Genomic DNA, 18,662 nt, shown 5'->3' with positions numbered 1-18,662 from the left:
TTGCTCTATAACCAATAAGACGACACACTGGCCTTCAATGCTATGGGCGGCAACAATCTCAAATTCGTTTGGACCAAACCGCATCAGAAAGATGGCCTGTAGAGACACTCGCTCACTCTCCAGTGAGATACATTCAGCCTCTTGAGAAAATTATGAAACAGAGACGAAAGATAAATTACTGTAGAGATTTTAAAAAAATGTATTGGTACATTTTTTGCGGAAGCCTGGCCTCCCTTGGCATCCATGAATACATGCCACTGGTTATAAAGCAGTGAGGGGTTGTTTATCCTTGTAGATGACCAGTACAGTAGGTTGTGTGTGATTAATGAAGGCTTTACCAGCCTGCCACTTAAAAAAAAAAAAAACTGTAACAGGAATTACCTGATAGGAATCGAGTTGAACTCCGGTCCGGATAATTGTTTCCATCCCAAGGAGTTGAGGAGATATGGATGTTTTTGTAGCATGAGTGTTTTCAACCCCACACAGTTACTGTGAGCGTTATGCGTTCCAGGGCTTATTCCCCTAGAGTGAGAGACAGACTACATATATTTCTCTACAGCCAAAATTCTCCCTCTCACTCACCCTCCACTATCTCTCTCTGTCTGTCTGTCTCCCTTTTTTCTGTCTCTAACTATGTCTCACTCACTCACTGACTCACTCTCTTTCTCTGTTTCTGTCTCTACCTCTGTCTCACTCACTCACTGACTCACTCTCTGTTTCTGTCTCTCTCAGCTCCCTCTCTTTCACACATTGATACAAGTGAGAAGGATCATGGAAACCTTGTCATTTACTTCAGTTGTACAGTCATATGTTTAGTGAAAGGTTTGTAGAGGTACCAATTGTCAGAATTCATAATGACTTTGTGCATACCAAGCTTGAATTAATGTTATTTTTGGAAATTACATCACACTCATTCACTGCTTCATTGCTGTGTAAAAATAAAAAAATGAACACATTTTTGTACTCATATGACATCCTATAGCATCAACAATGATACACAATAAATAAGTTATGAGCAAATATGCTGCACGAGATGCAAGGAAGTGTTAGTAGATCTTATGGGTCAACGCAATGTCTGCAATCAGTGATGCAGATGGTCCTGCTGTGTGTACGAAGCACCATAAGGATGTAATTTAGCTGTGGGTCAGTACACCTGATAGGTGTGCTGGTAAATTTAGTGTGGCTGATGCTTCAAATCATCTTAAGTTTTCATGGATTAGTTGGCAGTCATTGCCTTACATTCATAATTGACTGTTTTGTGCAATTTATGTATTTTAGTTACATATCACTATTTATAAAATAATGTGTTAATGTCCTTGATCAGAACACTTATATTTCAGTTGCAGTTTTTAATTAGGTTGATTTGGCAGTGAAGAGGTTGATGATATGAAATCTGAAAAGAAAACCTGTTGCTACTCTATGGACATTGCTGGACAGTAAAGACATATGGCATAATATTCCTGTATTAAGTTGACAAGTTTTGCATTTACAGATAAAGTTGAGATATAATAAATAAATAAATAATTTAGCATTAGATAATGTACAAAATGTATTCTGATTCCCCACTTTTGACCATACATCACACACTGTGTATTACTGCGTCACGTCCTAAGAGCTACTGAAATCCTTTCTAGTTGTCAGGGAAGAGTCTGTCCTATTGTACACAGTATGCTGTGAGTGTGTTGGTGGTAGCCAATGCCAGGATAAGTCAGTTAATGATGATGATTTATTTAATGTTGTATTGCAGTGAACAGTGAGCTATCCTCAGGCCTACCAACATGTGGCAGGGTGGTGTGTTAACACAGTTGGTATTCAGGTCTTGTGATTAGCACCTTTAAACTGGTGCTACTCCCAAAGTCCAGACCAGCCAACCCAAACTGCCCCGTCCAGTTCTCCTTCTCAGGGTTTTGACATCAGTCAATCTTCCTTGCCCATATTCACCAGGACCAGCTCGTCTGCCATCTCCTTTGGTTTTCCTTTGTGCAGTCTCATCTCAGCCATTCCAATCTCTGCTCAGTCAGTTGTGAAAGTCAGTTTTTCACCCGTCCAATTCCTGTAATGTGAAACTGAGTTAATAAGGAGAAATTAGTTTTTGTGCTTACTGTATTGAGTCATATTCCTGTCATACTTCATATTCCAGACATTGTTAAAGCCTATGATTCACTGAGTACTAAGAATGTCATTTCGGTTTGCAAGATAATTACTTTTGAGGAATGTTGATGCCATATTAACCAAAATATACCAAGCACATTTTACTGTAACAAATTCAGAGCCAGCAGAAAGTGGCTATTGTATCAATGGTGAAATATCGACTCTATAATAAAAGGTGTTTTGTTTTCCCAGCCCAGAGTTTTGCATTGATACTGTAAATTCAAGACATCACCTTTTTGGAAAATATGTATTTTTACAAAATGATGGAATGGAATTCAAAGCATTGGGATCCAACCCTGAAATTGATCCAAACATCTTATTTGATCATGTCATTTACATTTAATTTGCAATATCAGACTTGTTGTTCACCCCATCCTCCCATTAAATCCCAAACACATGCTCCTTTACTGTTAAAGAATCCAGATATGAAGGCCAACTAATGGTCTCATCAGGAGATTATGTGTTTGTTTGACTTGGCAAATGCCCTTTGTGAGAGGTTACTCTGACATGGTGGGAGGAGGTTGAAATGTGTAGCTTACATAAATGTATTGAACATTGTGGGATTTGGGTTCATTTTTTAACTGGGAAACAGTTTTACTGCTTATTTGAGTTTGAGCTTTTAAACATATCTCTCCTGATTGATTAATTTCCATCCTATCCCCATCAATCACTTCATGGTAGTGTGTACTCTAGGGTTCTCTTTCCCCCAAACATACCCAACCAATCCTTTTTTCAAAATGCCAGAGATTCTGATCCTATCAGTTTTACAGTACATGTCTACGCAGGAAAATATAAACAATGCCCACCATTGTTTTGCTAGAGAAATCTACAGAAAAATGAAAACATTTTATGAAATACGACTCAAGTACCCTTAGCCCTTATGAAGCAAGTACTGTACTTTCACTTGGTCTTCTGAGGGAAATAATTGCCTGTGTAGTTTAAATCCTAGTTCAAATTTGGCTTTCGCTTCATCCCAAATTCTCAGGCAGAGACATCCATCATTTGAGTTAAGTGTATTTTCTTTTACAGTACACGTCAACAGGCAAAGGTGGACTTTGTGGTCAGAAATTGAGGTCTTGCCTCTGGCAGGTATGGGGCCAAAGGGTTTATTTTGTAATCCTGTCTACTACAGTGGAAGTGCCAAATATGTTGATTTCTATGATTGATGGCGCTAAAATATTTCAATCAAGTTGTTTGCAGTTTCTTAAGAACCACCTGGAGCACATGGTTCCTCACCATTAAGAACCTTCCTACACATACAGTGCCTTGCGAAAGTATTCGGCCCCATTGAACTTTGCGACCTTTTGCCACATTTCAGGCTTCAAACATAAAGATATAAAACTGTATTTTTTTGTGAAGAATCAACAACAAGTGGGACACAATCATGAAGTGGAACGACATTTATTGGATATTTCAAACTTTTTTAACAAATCAAAAACTGAAAAATTGGGCGTGCAAAATTATTCAGCCCCCTTAAGTTAAAACTTTGTAGCGCCACCTTTTGCTGCGATTACAGCTGTAAGTTGCTTGGGGTATGTCTCTATCAGTTTTGCACATCGTGAGACTGAATTTTTTTCCCATTCCTCCTTGCCTAACAGCTCGAGCTCAGTGAGGTTGGATGGAGAGCATTTGTGAACAGCAGTTTTCAGTTCTTTCCACAGATTCTTAATTGGATTCAGGTCTGGACTTTGACTTGGCCATTCTAACACCTGGATATGTTTATTTTTGAACCATTCCATTGTAGATTTTGCTTTATGTTTTGGATCATTGTCTTGTTGGAAGACAAATCTCCGTCCCAGTCTCAGGTCTTTTGCAGACTCCATCAGGTTTTCTTCCAGAATGGTCCTGTATTTGGCTCCATCCATCTTCCCAACAATTTTAACCATCTTCCCTGTCCCTGCTGAAGAAAAGCAGGCCCAAACCATGATGCTGCCACCACCATGTTTGACAGTGGGGATGGTGTGTTCAGCTGTGTTGCTTTTACGCCAAACATAACGTTTTGCATTGTTGCCAAAAAGTTCAATTTTGGTTTCATCTGACCAGAGCACCTTCTTCCACATGTTTGGTGTGTCTCCCAGGTGGCTTGTGGCAAACTTTAAACAACACTTTTTATGGATATCTTTAAGAAATGGCTTTCTTCTTGCCACTCTTCCATAAAGGCCAGATTTGTGCAATATACGACTGATTGTTGTCCTATGGACAGAGTCTCCCACCTCAGCTGTAGATCTCTGCAGTTCATCCAGAGTGATCATGGGCCTCTTGGCTGCATCTCTGATCAGTCTTCTCCTTGTATGAGCTGAAAGTTTAGAGGGACGGCCAGGTCTTGGTAGATTTGCAGTGGTCTGATACTCCTTCCATTTCAATATTATCGCTTGCACAGTGCTCCTTGGGATGTTTAAAGCTTGGGAAATCTTTTTGTATCCAAATCCGGCTTTAAACTTCTTCACAACAGTATCTCGGACCTGCCTGGTGTGTTCCTTGTTCTTCATGATGCTCTCTGCGCTTTTGACGGACCTCTGAGACTATCACAGTGCAGGTGCATTTATACGGAGACTTGATTACACACAGGTGGATTGTATTTATCATCATTAGTCATTTAGGTCAACATTGGATCATTCAGAGATCCTCACTGAACTTCTGGAGAGAGTTTGCTGCACTGAAAGTAAAGGGGCTGAATAATTTTGCACGCCCAATTTTTCAGTTTTTGATTTGTTAAAAAAGTTTGAAATATCCAATAAATGTCGTTCCACTTCATGATTGTGTCCCACTTGTTGTTGATTCTTCACAAAAAAATACAGTTTTATATCTTTATGTTTGAAGCCTGAAATGTGGCAAAAGGTCGCAAAGTTCAAGGGGGCCGAATACTTTCGCAAGGCACTGTAGATGTTTATTTCCAGGCCTCAGGGCATTACTATCAACACTACAGTAAATTGGAAAGAAACAATCAATGAGATTAAGTTGATTTAAATTACTTGCCAATTTCTTTTGTTGCTTTATTCAACTGCAGACAGTGCAGTAAAACATTGACTTCAACCTCCTCTCACCATTTTAAGATGTGTCCCATACTGAACTACTTACTCAACTCCAAAACCACACCATTTAGGCCTGCTCTATGATGCTGTAGGATTTGATCAGATACTCAGCTCTCATTGACAATGAGTGTCGAAGAGCGTCATTACCATGCTTTAGCTCACATATGTCAGAGTCAAGGCCCGCGGGCCACATCCGGCCCGCAAGAAGGTTTTTTACGGCCCCTGGGATGATCTTGATTTATTATTAGAACCGGCCCGCAGCAAGCCGGCAGCCCGCAGATCTTTTACACGCACCAATACTACATTTCCCACAATGCAAAGGTGACGCACCGAGCAGTAGGCTGCTTCATTTCAATATTTATTGGCACAGCAGTCGTCAGCATCACAGTAAAATTAACTTTCAGATACCCATCAAAAATGGCAAAACGGAAGGTGGATACTGAGAACCGGGGGTTTCAAACAAGGTGGGAGTCGGAGTATATGTTCACGAAGGTAGCTGGAAAACCTGTGTGTCTTCTGTGTGGAGAAAGTGTGGCGGTACTGAAAGAGTATAATCTGAGACGACATTATGAAACGAAACACGCGGACACACACGCGGACGCAACTGTCAAGGCCAGTTTTATTTTGGCAGAAGAGGTCGCTAAATCAGCCCGGCCATTTACAGAGGGGGATTTCATCAAAAACTGCATGATTAAAGTTTGTGACGAAGTTTGCCCAGAAAAAAGGCAACTCTTTTTAAATGTGAGTCTGAGCAGAAACACCATTGCCGAGAGAGTAGACCAGTTGTCCATCAATCTAAAAGAGCAGCTTGTGAAAAAGGGAAAAGATTTTATTGCATATTCCTTGGCTGTGGATGAGAGCACCGACATTTCTGACATTGCCCAGTTGTCAATTTTCATCCGCGGAGTGGACTCCAACCTAAGCGTGACAGAGGAGTTTTTGGCTTTACGTCCTATGCATGGCACAACTACGGGGCATGATTTGTATGAAGAGGTGTCAAGATGTGTAAATGAGATGGAGCTGCCTTGGGAAAAACTCGTGGGTTTGACAACCGACGGAGCACCTGCGATGTGTGGACACAGGAGCGGACTGGTGGCGAAGATACGGGAAAAGATGCAAGAGGAAAACGCGACAGGTGAGCTGACAGCTTATCATTGTATCATACACCAGGAAGCGTTGTGCGGTAAAGCCTTGAAAATGGAGCATGTAATGAGCATCATCACGCGCACAGTTAACTTTATCAGAGCCAAAGGTTTGAATCACCGCCAGTTCAAGGCATTTCTGACGGAGTTAGAAACGGAGCATGGTGATTTGCCTTATCACACAGAGGTGCGATGGCTAAGCCAGGGAAAGGTGCTTCAAAGATGTTTCGAGCTTCGTGAGGAGATTTGTCTGTTCTTGGACAGCAAAGGGAAAGACACAACACAACTCCGAGACGAAATGTTTCTGTGTGAAATGGCTTTTCTGTGTGACATTACGAGTCATCTGAATGCAATAAACTTGCAGCTGCAGGGTCGGGATCGTGTCATCTCTGATATGTACAGTACAGTGAAGGCATTTAAAACCAAACTGACTCTGTGGGAGACGCAGATGCGGAAAGAAAATTTGAGCCACTTTCCCAGCTGCCAGACCATGAAAGAGAAGCTCTCTACCAGTGCGTTCCCGAGCACACAGTTGGCTGATAAAATAGGTATGCTTGCCGCTGACTTTCGACGCCGATTTGCTGACTTTGAAGCACAAAAAAGCAGGTTGGAACTGCTCGGTAACCCATTTGCTGTTGACGTGGAAAGCTCACCACCAAACCTCCAAATGGAGTTGATTGACCTCCAATGCAATGATGCACTGAGGGCAAAATATGCGGCAGTGGGTGCTGCGGAGTTCGCCCGTTTCCTCCCCGGCACAATGCCCCAGCTGCGCATCCAGGCTGCTCAAACGTTGTCTATGTTTGGCAGCACATACCTGTGTGAACAACTGTTTTCTTTGATGAACCTGAACAAAACATCACACAGAAGTCGACTTACTGCTGAACACCTCCACTCAATTCTGAGGATTTCTTCAGCTCAGAGCCTTACCCCGAACATTGATGAACTTGTGGAAAAGATGGGACACCACCAAGTATCACCCTCAACCTCAAACAAGTGAACATTACTGTGCAATCACATATTTAGAGTTTTTACTCAGTTCAAGTTTAAAAGTTAAAATTTAATATTTGTTTTCACTGCATGTTACTTCTCCTTAAACAAAGTGTTGTTTTTGATTAATAGATTTTTGCACTTTATTTTTTTGTATTTCAATCCAATTATATTTTAAAAATATTTCAGTTGAGTGGATGATAGAAAATTGCTATTATTGTTTTTTCTTTGAAGTAAATTTAGCCCACTTTTGCTAAAATAGAAAATATAGTCTACTGATGGTGCCTTGAATACCGGTTTCTTTCATGTAATGTTCATGTTATGGGGATATTTATATAAAGGAAATTTGTCTTTTGTGTCTGTTGAAAATTAAAGATTACTGACAGAGCCATAAGAAAATATTGCTTTATTTATCTGATCATATTGTAATATATTTGTTAGGTTTTCAGTAGGTTCAATTAGGTTCACTAGACTATATGCGTCATTTAAAAAATTTTCAATGAACATTCGAACAGTCCGGCCCTCGTCTTGTAGCTGATTTTTTTATTTGGCCCTCCGTCCATTTGACTTTGACACCCCTGCTTTAGCTGATCCTGTTCCTAATTTCATGCTCTCTGAGGTAATATCTCTTTCTAATCCAACAAAATAATTATATAGCATGTGGTGCTCAGTTGATGGCAGTGCTCACATATTTAAAAGGAACATTTTTGGTCTGTCATGGACGACTGCACATGAAAAGAGCTCTAGTTCAGGTAATTTCCTGGGTAAGTCGCTACTGCTGCAGTTTCTAATTTTATAGAATCGTGACAATTTTTTTTATGTACAATTCTTGTCACCTGCTGTAATTTGAAAAAGTGACCATTGTGTTAAAGATTGTACAATGTGATTTATTTGAGCCAGAATGAAAAGGCTTGCTTTCATCTGTCATCTGTCAACTGTTTTATTCGTTTTACAAATATAACTTAATTGATGCCCATATTTTCTGTGGCCATCCTGTATGCCTATAACTGAAAAGTATGTACAGTGTATTTCATTGATACCATTATGAGAAATAGATGCATGGACGAACTGTAATGACTAGCCTTTCTAAATATTGACTGGACATTTTACCGTTGATACCAGTGATGATGACAAATGCTGTTTAACTGACAAATGATGTACAACAGAGTACAATGTTTCTGTTTATTCATAATAAGACAGCGTTGCATTCCACTCTCCGGGAGAAAGGATTTAGATTTTACACATTGCTGGGTAGCATTACAAACTCAGCATGTAGCTCTATATCTAGGACTCAAGCCAGGACATCACCAATGTCTGTTGAAAATAGTGCTGGTGTCACCTAATGTGTGTATAAATGTTTACTCAGTCATTTGGAGTAATAAGCCAATTGTGGCATGCACTCTGAATCACTCAGTACATTAGGCTGGGCCGCAGATCGACATATTTCCACTGCCTCTCCTCTTGGTGGATTCTCTCCAAAAGCTATTTCTTGCCTGATATATTTGCCATGCCAAACAAGTGGAAGCTGAAACAACAACACAAGTTCAGAGGGTGAAAATACAGTGTAATGTGTCTCTCTAATCTGTGCAATTCAATTTGCTCTGGACATATCCATTAGAGAGTTGTGTCTGAGTTCAAACTGCCACAACATGTTGGCCTTCATTGCTTGTTGTGACACCTCATGAGTGTTATTGCACTTAATCCATTACTGAACTGAATATAGGTGCCGTACAGCAACTTCTTAACCCAGGACTTCTGTGAGAATTTGATGAGAATTCTAGGAATCTTTAATTTGCTGTATTTTAGGAGGTGAATTTGATAACAATATCTGACACACTACATGTTTCTGTTGAGGGACATGGTGTTTGGATAAATATATCTTGAGGCATTTGGCCCTGGATCACCCCAAGGGGTGAGATCATGCCTCAGTCTCAGTTGCTTGGTAGCATACAGAAAGAGAGTTTAGTCCATCAGCCATCAGATGGGAATTACTGTTCCAGGCATGTCCCACAAAGCTATTCCACTGAAAGCTGCATGACTCTGTCAGTTGGTCATTTAGGACACAACCTTTTAGTGCCAGGGCAAACACAAAGTTAAAGTTAGTACCACTGAGCTAATGATTGCAAAGCCATTGTAAAACAAACCTATCTTCTATCATGCTTTCATAGAGGCTCTGCCATTATTGATGCTTAATTAATATGATGATCACATGTTATATCTGAGTCTGGCTGAATTGTTAACAAAACAGGCATTCACTCTTTGCTGAATGGCTCAATTGAAGATAATGAAATAGTGCTCTAGAGGTTGAACCTGCAATCTTGATTGTATTGGCCTTGTATAACCAAACAGTATTAGGGCACATTTTAAATTAGAATGATCTTTAGTTGAATTTCTATTAATTTCAAGACTAAGCCTTTTCTCAAATCTACGTCAAAGCAACTCCTGGCATTTTGCTTCGAAGAGTGGAACATTTTTAATAATCTGTATGTTAGGTGAAGTGTTGACAAAAAAATAAATTGTGAGTTCTCTCTGAAAAAAAGACCCCACTGCCATTTTTAAAGATTGGCACAGAACAAGTTGTGTTCTTCAATCATTTACTGTTTTCCCTTGCATTACAGTCTTATCACATTTCCCCTGACCCATACTGAGCAGGCCACTGCAGAGCATACCACTGCTTATAAAAGAGAATGAGTATGTGATAACTATTACAAGATGCTGTAGTGCTGCCGCATCATGAGGACTAAAACAGTAGCAGCTGTTCCTCTTTAGATCTAAAAACAGTTTGATATGAGAAACTCTGAGGACATTAGCTACAGTAATTTGATTATTTTGCTGCTATGCATGCTAGTAAAAAAGACTGTACTGTACAGAATGAACAAATGACACAGGGTTTAGTTAAAGATGTCACATTCCATGTATTTCTTAATGAAGGATAGCTTTGATATTTATGATATGTATGTGATATGTATAATTTATAAAATACACTGCATGGTCAAGAGTATGTGGACATCTAACTACCATCATGAATTTCCCATGTGGCATCGACTTTGTTTGGAACAATGAATTAGCAATAATTTGTACAAAGCTCCATTCCCTATTTAGGGCATTTTGTCATGAACAAATAGTCATAAGACTAGATATAACAATAGTCATTACCCTGCTAGCACATTTAGTTCCTTGGAAGTTGTGGGAACATAAGTTTTAAGTTTCCCATTGGTTCTGGGAATGAAGCCATACGTTTATTGACCGTTAAAATTGAGTGTTTTTTAAACCTTCTGAGAACGGAAGTGAACATTCCGCCTGTTCTGGAACATACATTTTTAGGTTGCAGGGAGGTTCTGAGAATGTTTTACTATGGTTCCCTGAAAATTTTCCTGGGAGGCTTTATTGATGTTCTGAGAACAGAAATTATAAGTTATTTTTAAGGTAATTAAATAACGTTCTGAGAACATGTTTCAATAATAACTTTAATAACACTACTAGCTAAGTTTGGGTTAACTGTTTGGATCTCCAAGCACAGATAAGACTGAAATTATTTTTCATAGGCATTAATCATGCAAACACATTCATTTTGGTGCCATCAGAAAGTATTCATACCCCTTGACTTATTCTACATTTTGTTGTTTTACCACCTGAATTCAAAATGGGAGCAAAAAACAAATTCACTCTACTACACTCAATTCCCCATAATAGTGAAAACTGGTTTTTAGAACATTTTTAAAATATATTGGAAATGAAATACAACAATATCTCATTTACAAAAGTATTCACACCCCTGAGTCAATACTTTGTAGAAACACTTTTGTTAGCTATTACAGCTGTAAGTCTTTCTTGGTAAGTCTCTAAAAGCTTTCCACACCATGATTGTGCAAATTGTGCCTATTTATTATTTTCTAAATTCTTCAAGCTCTGTCAAATGAGTTGTAATCATTGCTAGACAACCATTTTGGGCTCTTACCATAGATTTTCAAGTAGATTTAAGTCAAAACTGTAACTCAGCCACTCATTCACTGTCTTCTTGGTAAGCAACTCCAGTGTAGATTTGGCCTTGTGTTTTAAGTTATTGTCCTGCTGAAAGGTGAATTCATCTCCCAGTGTCTGGTGGAAAGCAGACTGAACCGGGGTTTCATCTAAGATGTTGCCTGTGCTTAGCTCCGTTCCGTAAATGTTTTATCCTGAAAAAATCCACAGTCCTTAACGATTACAAGCCTACCCATAACATGATGCAGCCACCACCATGCTTGAAAATATGGAGAGTGGTACTTAGTAATGTATTATGTTTGGGGCAAATCCAACACAACACTTTGTATTCAGGACAAAAAGTGAATTGCTTTGCCAAATGTTTTGCAGTATTGCTTTAGTGCCTTCTTGCAAACCGGATGCATGTTTTGGAATATTTTTATTTTGTACAGACTTCCTTCATTTCACTTTGTAATTTAGGTTAGTATTGTGGAGTAACTACAATGTTGTTAATCCATCCTCAGTTTTCTCCTATCACAGCTAATCACAGCCTTTAAACTCTGTAACTGTTTTAAATCACCATTGGCTTCACGATGAAATCCCTGAGCGGTTTCCTTCCTTTCTGGCAACTGAGTTCCGAAGGATACCTGTATCTTTGTAGTGACTGTGTGTATTTATATACCTTCCAAAGTGTAATTAATAACTTCACCATGCTCAAAGGGAAAGCATGTCTGCTTTTTAAACGTTTACCCATCTACCAATAGGTGCCCTTCTTTGTGAGGCATTGGAAACCTCCCTGGTCTTTGTGGTTGAATCTGTGTTTGAAATGTACTGCTCGACTGATGGACCTTAGAGATAATTGTATATGTGGGCTACAGAGATGAGGTAGTCATTCAAAAATCATGTTATTAGTCCACTGCGCCACCAGGATGGAGCTAGCATGCCATATGTTTTAAACTCAGACAAAGCTGTTTATTTTAGTCTAGTCTAGAGGTCAACCGATTAGGATTTTTCAACGCCGATACCGATTATTGGAGGACCAAAAAAAGCCGATACCAATTAATCGTCCGATTAATTCATTAATTTGTAATAATGACAATTAAAACAATACTGAATGAACACTTATTTTAACTTAATATAATACATCAATAAAATCAATTTAGCCTCAAATAAATAATGAAACATGTTCAATTTGGTTTAAATAATGGAAAAACAAAGTGTTGGAGAAGAAAGTAAAAGTGCAATATGTTCCTTGCTTAGAACATGAGAACATATGAAAGCTGGTGGTTCCTTTTAACATGAGTCTTCAATATTCCCAGGTAAGACGTTTTAGGTTGTAGTTATTATAGGACTATTTCTCTCTATACGATTTGTATTTCATATACCTTTGACTATTGGATGTTCTTATAGGCACTTTAGTGTAAGAGTATAGCTTCCGTCCCTCTCCTCGCCCCTACCTGGGCTCGAACCAGGAACACATCAACAACAGCCACCCTCGAAGCATCGTTACCCATCGCTCCACAAAAGCAGAGGCCCTTGCAGAGCAAGGGGAACAACTACTCAGAGCGAGTGACGTTTGAAACACTATTAGTGCGCACCCCGCTAACTAGCTAGCCATTTCACATCGGTTACACCACCCTAATCTCGGGAGTTGATAGTCATAAACAGAGCAATGCTTGAAGCATTGCGAAGAGCTGCTGGCAAACTCACTGTTTGAAAGTGCTGTTTGAATGAATGCTTAAGAGCCTGCTGCTGCCTACCATCGCTCAGTCAGACTGCTCTATCAAATCACAGACTTAATTATGAAAATAATAACACGCAGAAATATAAGCCTTTGGTGATTAATATGGTAGAATCCGGAAACTATAATTTCGAAAGCAAAACGTTTATTCTTTCAGTGAAATACGGAACCGTTCCGTATTTTATCTAACGGGTGGCATCCCTAAGTCTAAATGTTGCTGTTACATTGTACAACCTTCAATGTTATGTCATAATTATGTACAATTCTGGCAAATTAATTACAGTCTTTGTTAGGAATAAATGTAATTCACACAGTTCGCAATGAGCCAGATGGCCCAAACTCCTGCATATACCCTGACTGCTTGCATCATCACACGTTCACACGTTCATCACACATTCACACTTCATCACACGTTTGGCGAAGTAGGCTGTGATTCGATGAGAAATTAACCGCATTGATTATATGCAACGCAGGACACGCTAGATAAACTAGTAATATCATCCACCATGTGTAGTTAACTAGTAATTATGTTAAGATTGATTGTTTTTTACAATATACGTTTAATGCTAGCTAGCAACTTACCTTGGCTTCTTGCTGCCCTCGCGTACTAGGTAGTCAGCCTGCCACGCAGGCTCCTCGTGGAGTGCAATGTAAGGCAGGTGGTTAGAGCGTTGGACTAGTAACCGGAAGGTTGCAAAAACGAATCCCCGAGCTGACAAGGTAAAAATCTGTCGTTCTGCCCCTGAACAAGGCAGTTAACCCACCGTTCCTAGGCCGTCATTGAAAATAAGAATGTGTTCTTAACTGACTTGCCTAGTTAAATAAAGGTGTAAAAAAATAAATAATTGGCCAATCAGTGTCCAAAAATACAGATTACCGATTGTTATGAAAACTTGAAATCGGCCCTAATTAATTGGCCATTCTGATTAATCAGTCGTCCTCTAGTCTAGTCAAACCACAGAGATATATAGAGGACTCATCTTTATATCAGTGCCATTATAGCGTCTTTGATGGCATCGGTAGTGCCATTGAGGCTAAAAACCATAGGAATCCTCAACAAGTTAACCACTTAACTGCTTTAAAATGGTGGATGATGGCAATGTCTAATAGAAATGGCATTGTCCATGCTAAAACAGATATCTATGATGAGTCCTCTATTTTTCACTTTGATTCAAACAGACCCCATTTCAAAGGAAACAAGCACTCATTAAGATTACGTGTGGCCAATTAGTGGGTGTGGCCAACACACCTGAACACACTTAACCAGATAGAGGATAGAGAGAGTTTTGTTGATGGTGAGAACAGAATGTATCTGTTTTAAAATCTAATTCTTAGAAAGTTCTTTGAATGTTACTAATGTTTTCTAGTGGTTTTTATGGAAAGTTTTCTTAATGTTCTGAGAACATGACTTTAAATAGAACCATGAGGAAACCTATAGAAAATGTTATGCTAAAGTACTGAAATTCCCACCTAAGAAACATATGGTTCTCAGAATGTTATGTGCTAGCTAGGTATCCTGCACAATTCCCAGAACATTGTAGGAAGGATTTAGGCTAAATTACCATAGGACAACACTGCTCTCACCAAGCACTAAGCGCTGGCTTATCACCACCTGCAGAAGACATAGGTCCCTGATTCATGCTGTGTCCTAGCCTATCCCCCCTGCCTGCCGGGGCTAATAGGGAGTTCACACATTATCAATCACATTCAATAGACTGTCAAAGCCACGGCCCGGTTTTTCTGATACACCTAATGATCTCACTCTAGTACAGTGAGCTATAGCCTTCTTACTCAGGCTGAATTACTGGACACTCTTAAATGGTTCCTACGTTACTGCCCAATTAATTGCATCTGTTAAAGAGCTCAGAGATTGCAACATTTCGGAAACAATTGTGACACTGCAAATGAACTGTTTAGATAAAAAATATATATATTGCATGTCACTGGCCTATTCATATTACTGGACTGTTGTCAGCTATAGAGCTTTTAAAGTCATCTTTAGATCCAGTATTTGCATGTGTGAGAAGAATGTGCACTCATAATGATTCCTAACTGCCCCTGAAACCCACGGAACAAGATCAGTATAGATAACACAGCCTACTACCCTTCAACTGTAAATTGATGCAGTGAGAAGTCAGAAGTGAGTGAAGGCACTTGTTATGGATTAAATTGGTAGTCATTAAAAAGGTAACCTGATCCCAGCATCTGTATAGTATAAGTGACTCTCTGCAAATTGGATTGGTTTGGTAAGACACATGTTTAGCAGTCCAACCATAAACAAACCATGCTCTTATGTGTGCTCCCAATGGCTATTTGTCTTGTAAACAGCCTCTCCCGGTGAGCGGAAGTCTTGTGGCTCAGTGATAAAGGGTTATCAGCTGTGGGCGGGTGTTGGACAGGCTGCAGAGGGGCCCTAGCAGAGGCATAAACACCATCAACTCACTCTATTGGGAAGCCCCTCTATAATGTCTGCATCAGACATTCACACTTTTGGACACTTTTAATTGGGTTTAGTTTTGATGTACAATACTTTACTATAATGCATATTTTTTGTCATAAAAAAAGCTATATTAATTTGTATGTTTTCATACCATTCTTACCATGGATAATTAATTGGTATTGAAGGTTCCAAGACACAGCAAGAAGAGGTGGTTAAGGGTATAGTAGAGTAAACAGCTACAGAAGCACTAAATTACACATGGGGATTTGAAATTATTTGCTTTTTAGAGAACCCTTGGTAATATGTTATTAATTTGTATAATGTTGACGTGCCGCATTCAAAGATGTACAGGTAACATAATACGGTAGCAGCAATTATAAATTAATCTACAGTCTTGAAATTAATTACTTTGATATGGATCTACACAATGAACATTTGCCTATTACATTTCACATTGCGTTATAATGTTGTAATATTAATCTTTCAGTATGTAAGCATTGAGTACATTCATTGTTAGGCCTACATTGTTCCAGCACCTTAGTGTATTCAGAACATATCCAAATATATTGAACATGCATGCCCAGTGAGCTCTACGAAACCTGTGAGTGAAGGATTCAAAGAGATGGTTTGATTTACCAAACGTATCCCCTCTCCCAAAGGAATACCGCGAAACTACAGACATGATCCTAAACATGCCCTCTGGATTGCAGCAGTACACTCCCCTCCTGATGTCTTAGCATTGTTTCATTATTATTTTCCATTCAGAGATGTATTGAATGGTTGACAAATGACACACACACATAAATTGCGTAATCAACCTATGGTAGTGTATTTCAACGTTATGAAGAGACTTTTCCCTTCATAATGTGGAAATACACTACCATAGGTTGATTACGCAATTTATGTGTGTGTGTGTGTCAGCAGATATCAATTGGCCTAGACTTGTAAATACAATTAGGAGTAACATTTTTGTAAGCTGAAGTAAAACATTTATAGCATCTACGGAATGTTAATTCTTGCATGACAACAAAAAGCTTGTATAGACATGGACCATGGCATCTTCTCAAGATAATCTATCACTATCAAATTGAATAGTGTAAATGCTAATAAGTGCAAATTTGAGATATCCTTGAAATTTAAACATAATTATCCAACAATTGCCCCCCCCCCTTCCCCATTTTTCTATGCATTGTTTAAAGTACTTATCATGGAACGAGAAAATGTAGTGTGCAAAATTTTAGATGATAACAATAGGAAACTTACAATTCATTTTCTGGTTTGGAGAATTCACTGAACTGTGTGTTGCTGTTAAAGTGTGGGGGTCCTGGGGAAGGCTCCTCACTCTTGTCGCTGCTCTGACTGCTAGCCAGGCTCTCGTCCCCCTCAGGCCTGGCAGCAGCAGGGGGCTTCTGGAAAGAGCTGGCTGCCTCAGGCAAACCCAGGAAGCAGGGGCAGTGTGTCCGCTTCTCCTTGTAGACACCTAAGGTGTTTAATCGTGGGGTGGAAAACCAGGGGCAGCCCAGTAAGTTCTTGAAAGCAGTGCGGAACTCAGGGCTCCTGCAGTAGATTATGGGGTTGAGGCCAGAGTTGATGTAGCCCAGCCAGTTGAGCAGGCGGAAGATCTCTCCCGGGGGCACGTTCCTGTCAAACACATTGATGATGTTAGCCACAAAGAAAGGCAGCCAGCAGAGGGTGAAGGTGCCCATGATAATGCCCAAGGTCTTGAGGGCCTTGTGCTCCTTGACAACGGTTAGCCGTGAGGGTCTTCGCCTGGAGCTTCTCTTGCGAGGTGAGCTGGTGCAGCTGCTACTGCCACCATAGCCCAAGGGCAAAATGTTGCAACTGTGGTTGCTCAGCTGTGTTGTCGTCGGCGCTGGCCATTCACTCTGGAAGCGCAGCCGGGTCTTGTCTATGAGCTGTACCTGTCGTGTGGCTATGAGGAAGACTTTGACATAGACAAATATCATTATGAGCAAAGGGATGTAGAATGACACTACAGAGGATATAATGGCAAAAGTGCTGTTGGTCATAAAGTCACAGCAGGCAGGGTCCTGATAGCACACCATGGCCTCCGGGTCCTCTTCTGCCCGCCAAAGCTGGTTCATGATGGGCACAAAAGAGATCAGAGCAGACACAATCCACACCACACACACTATTAGTCGGGCGCGCCACTTATTGAGCAGAACCTTGTGCCTGAGGGGCCTTGTAATGGCAATATAGCGGTCCACTGCAATCACGCAAAGAGTCTCGATGCTGGCCGTGACACAGAGCACATCTACAGAGGTCCAGAGCTCGCAGGACATGCCACTCAGCTGCCAGTTCCCCGTCACCACGATGGTGGCCCCCAGAGGGACCACCAGGACCCCCATGATGAGGTCAGCACAGGCCAGGGACATGATGAAGATGTTAGTCATAGTCTGTAACTGGGATGTGCGTGCTATAGCAATGATGACCAGCAGGTTGCCCACCACGATGGTCATGATGATGATCACCAGCAATAGTAAACTCCAGGGTCCCGCTGCAGGATGGTAGGGTCCTGTATTGTTGTGAAAGGGGGTCACAGTGGTGTTGACCGCGTAGAGCACTATGCTACTCAAGTTAAAATCCATCTTCATAAGAAAAGACATACACAAAGGTAAAATTGATTTTTCATGCATTAAGAGTAAAAAACAACATTTTGTAATAGCATTTTTAAAGTCAAACACACAACAATTTGGTCTCTCTATGTCACACCCTTGCGTTTTTGTTCATTCCAAGCAAATGTAAATCTCCCGCTGACATGTTTCACAGCTTTCATGTATCACTGGTAAGTGTCCAGATAATCCAAACATGTATGTCTGTCTCCTATGTCTCCAAACACCGGTGACAACATGTTGTCTTGTCAATGCAATGCATCCAAAATGTCCAAATTAAAACCCCGAAAACAATCCTTTTTTGCTAATTTTGTCTTGGTTTTATACATCCCTGGAGAGGATAGTGAAAAAATGACAAATTCAAGAAGTTAGAAAAACTTTTTAAAAGGAGGCAAACCCATATTCCTCTGAAAGAAGTCCAATCATACATACTGTAATGTTTGTCTGGAGCACTTTTCGCTGTGTGCTATATGAGAGCGATGCCACACTGTCAGAGAGCAAGCAGCTGTGACGCTCCTGCTAGAACCACAAGAGTGCACCAAGTGGCTGCCCTCCCTCTTTGGCTGTATATCA

The 18,662-nt window shown here is 40.1% G+C and overlaps 1 protein-coding gene across 4 annotated transcripts; it reads right to left on the bottom strand.

Moving 5' to 3' along the window:
- Positions 1 to 769: 769 nt before the first annotated feature.
- Positions 770 to 18,598, bottom strand: LOC139389797 (beta-1 adrenergic receptor-like). Of its 4 annotated transcripts, none has more exons than XM_071136752.1 (3): positions 18,190 to 18,598; positions 16,720 to 18,065; positions 770 to 2,066 (listed from the first exon to the last, which is right to left on the bottom strand). In XM_071136752.1, the coding sequence occupies exons 1-3, from the start codon at positions 18,235 to 18,237 to the stop codon at positions 2,039 to 2,041; spliced, it is 1,422 nt and encodes a 473-aa protein (XP_070992853.1). In that variant the 5' UTR covers positions 18,238 to 18,598; the 3' UTR covers positions 770 to 2,038. The 4 variants fall into 4 exon arrangements, with proteins under 4 accessions (XP_070992853.1, XP_070992854.1, XP_070992855.1 ...); XM_071136753.1 differs by having other exon boundaries at positions 770 to 2,053; positions 18,522 to 18,594; XM_071136754.1 differs by having other exon boundaries at positions 18,522 to 18,575.
- Between the last annotated feature and the right edge of the window lie 64 nt (positions 18,599 to 18,662).

Source organism: Oncorhynchus clarkii, chromosome 30, assembly GCF_045791955.1.
Source record: "Oncorhynchus clarkii lewisi isolate Uvic-CL-2024 chromosome 30, UVic_Ocla_1.0, whole genome shotgun sequence".
NCBI classification, from domain to species: domain Eukaryota; kingdom Metazoa; phylum Chordata; class Actinopteri; order Salmoniformes; family Salmonidae; genus Oncorhynchus; species Oncorhynchus clarkii.
This window is presented reverse-complemented; position numbering and strand designations above follow the sequence as displayed.

What these genes read in the sequence shown, in the direction of transcription:
- LOC139389797 (XM_071136750.1), bottom strand. Translation starts at nt 18,237, where the DNA reads ATGTCAGCGGGAGATTTACATTTGCTTGGAATGAACAAAAACGCAAGG. An exon ending in GAATGAACAAAAACGCAAGG is followed by an intron (nt 18,066 to 18,189) that starts GTGTGACATAGA and finishes TTTCTTATGAAG; the next exon opens with ATGGATTTTAACTTGAGTAG. An exon ending in TCCAAACCAGAAAATGAATT is followed by an intron (nt 2,054 to 16,719) that starts GTAAGTTTCCTA and finishes TTCACATTACAG; the next exon opens with GAATTGGACGGGTGAAAAAC.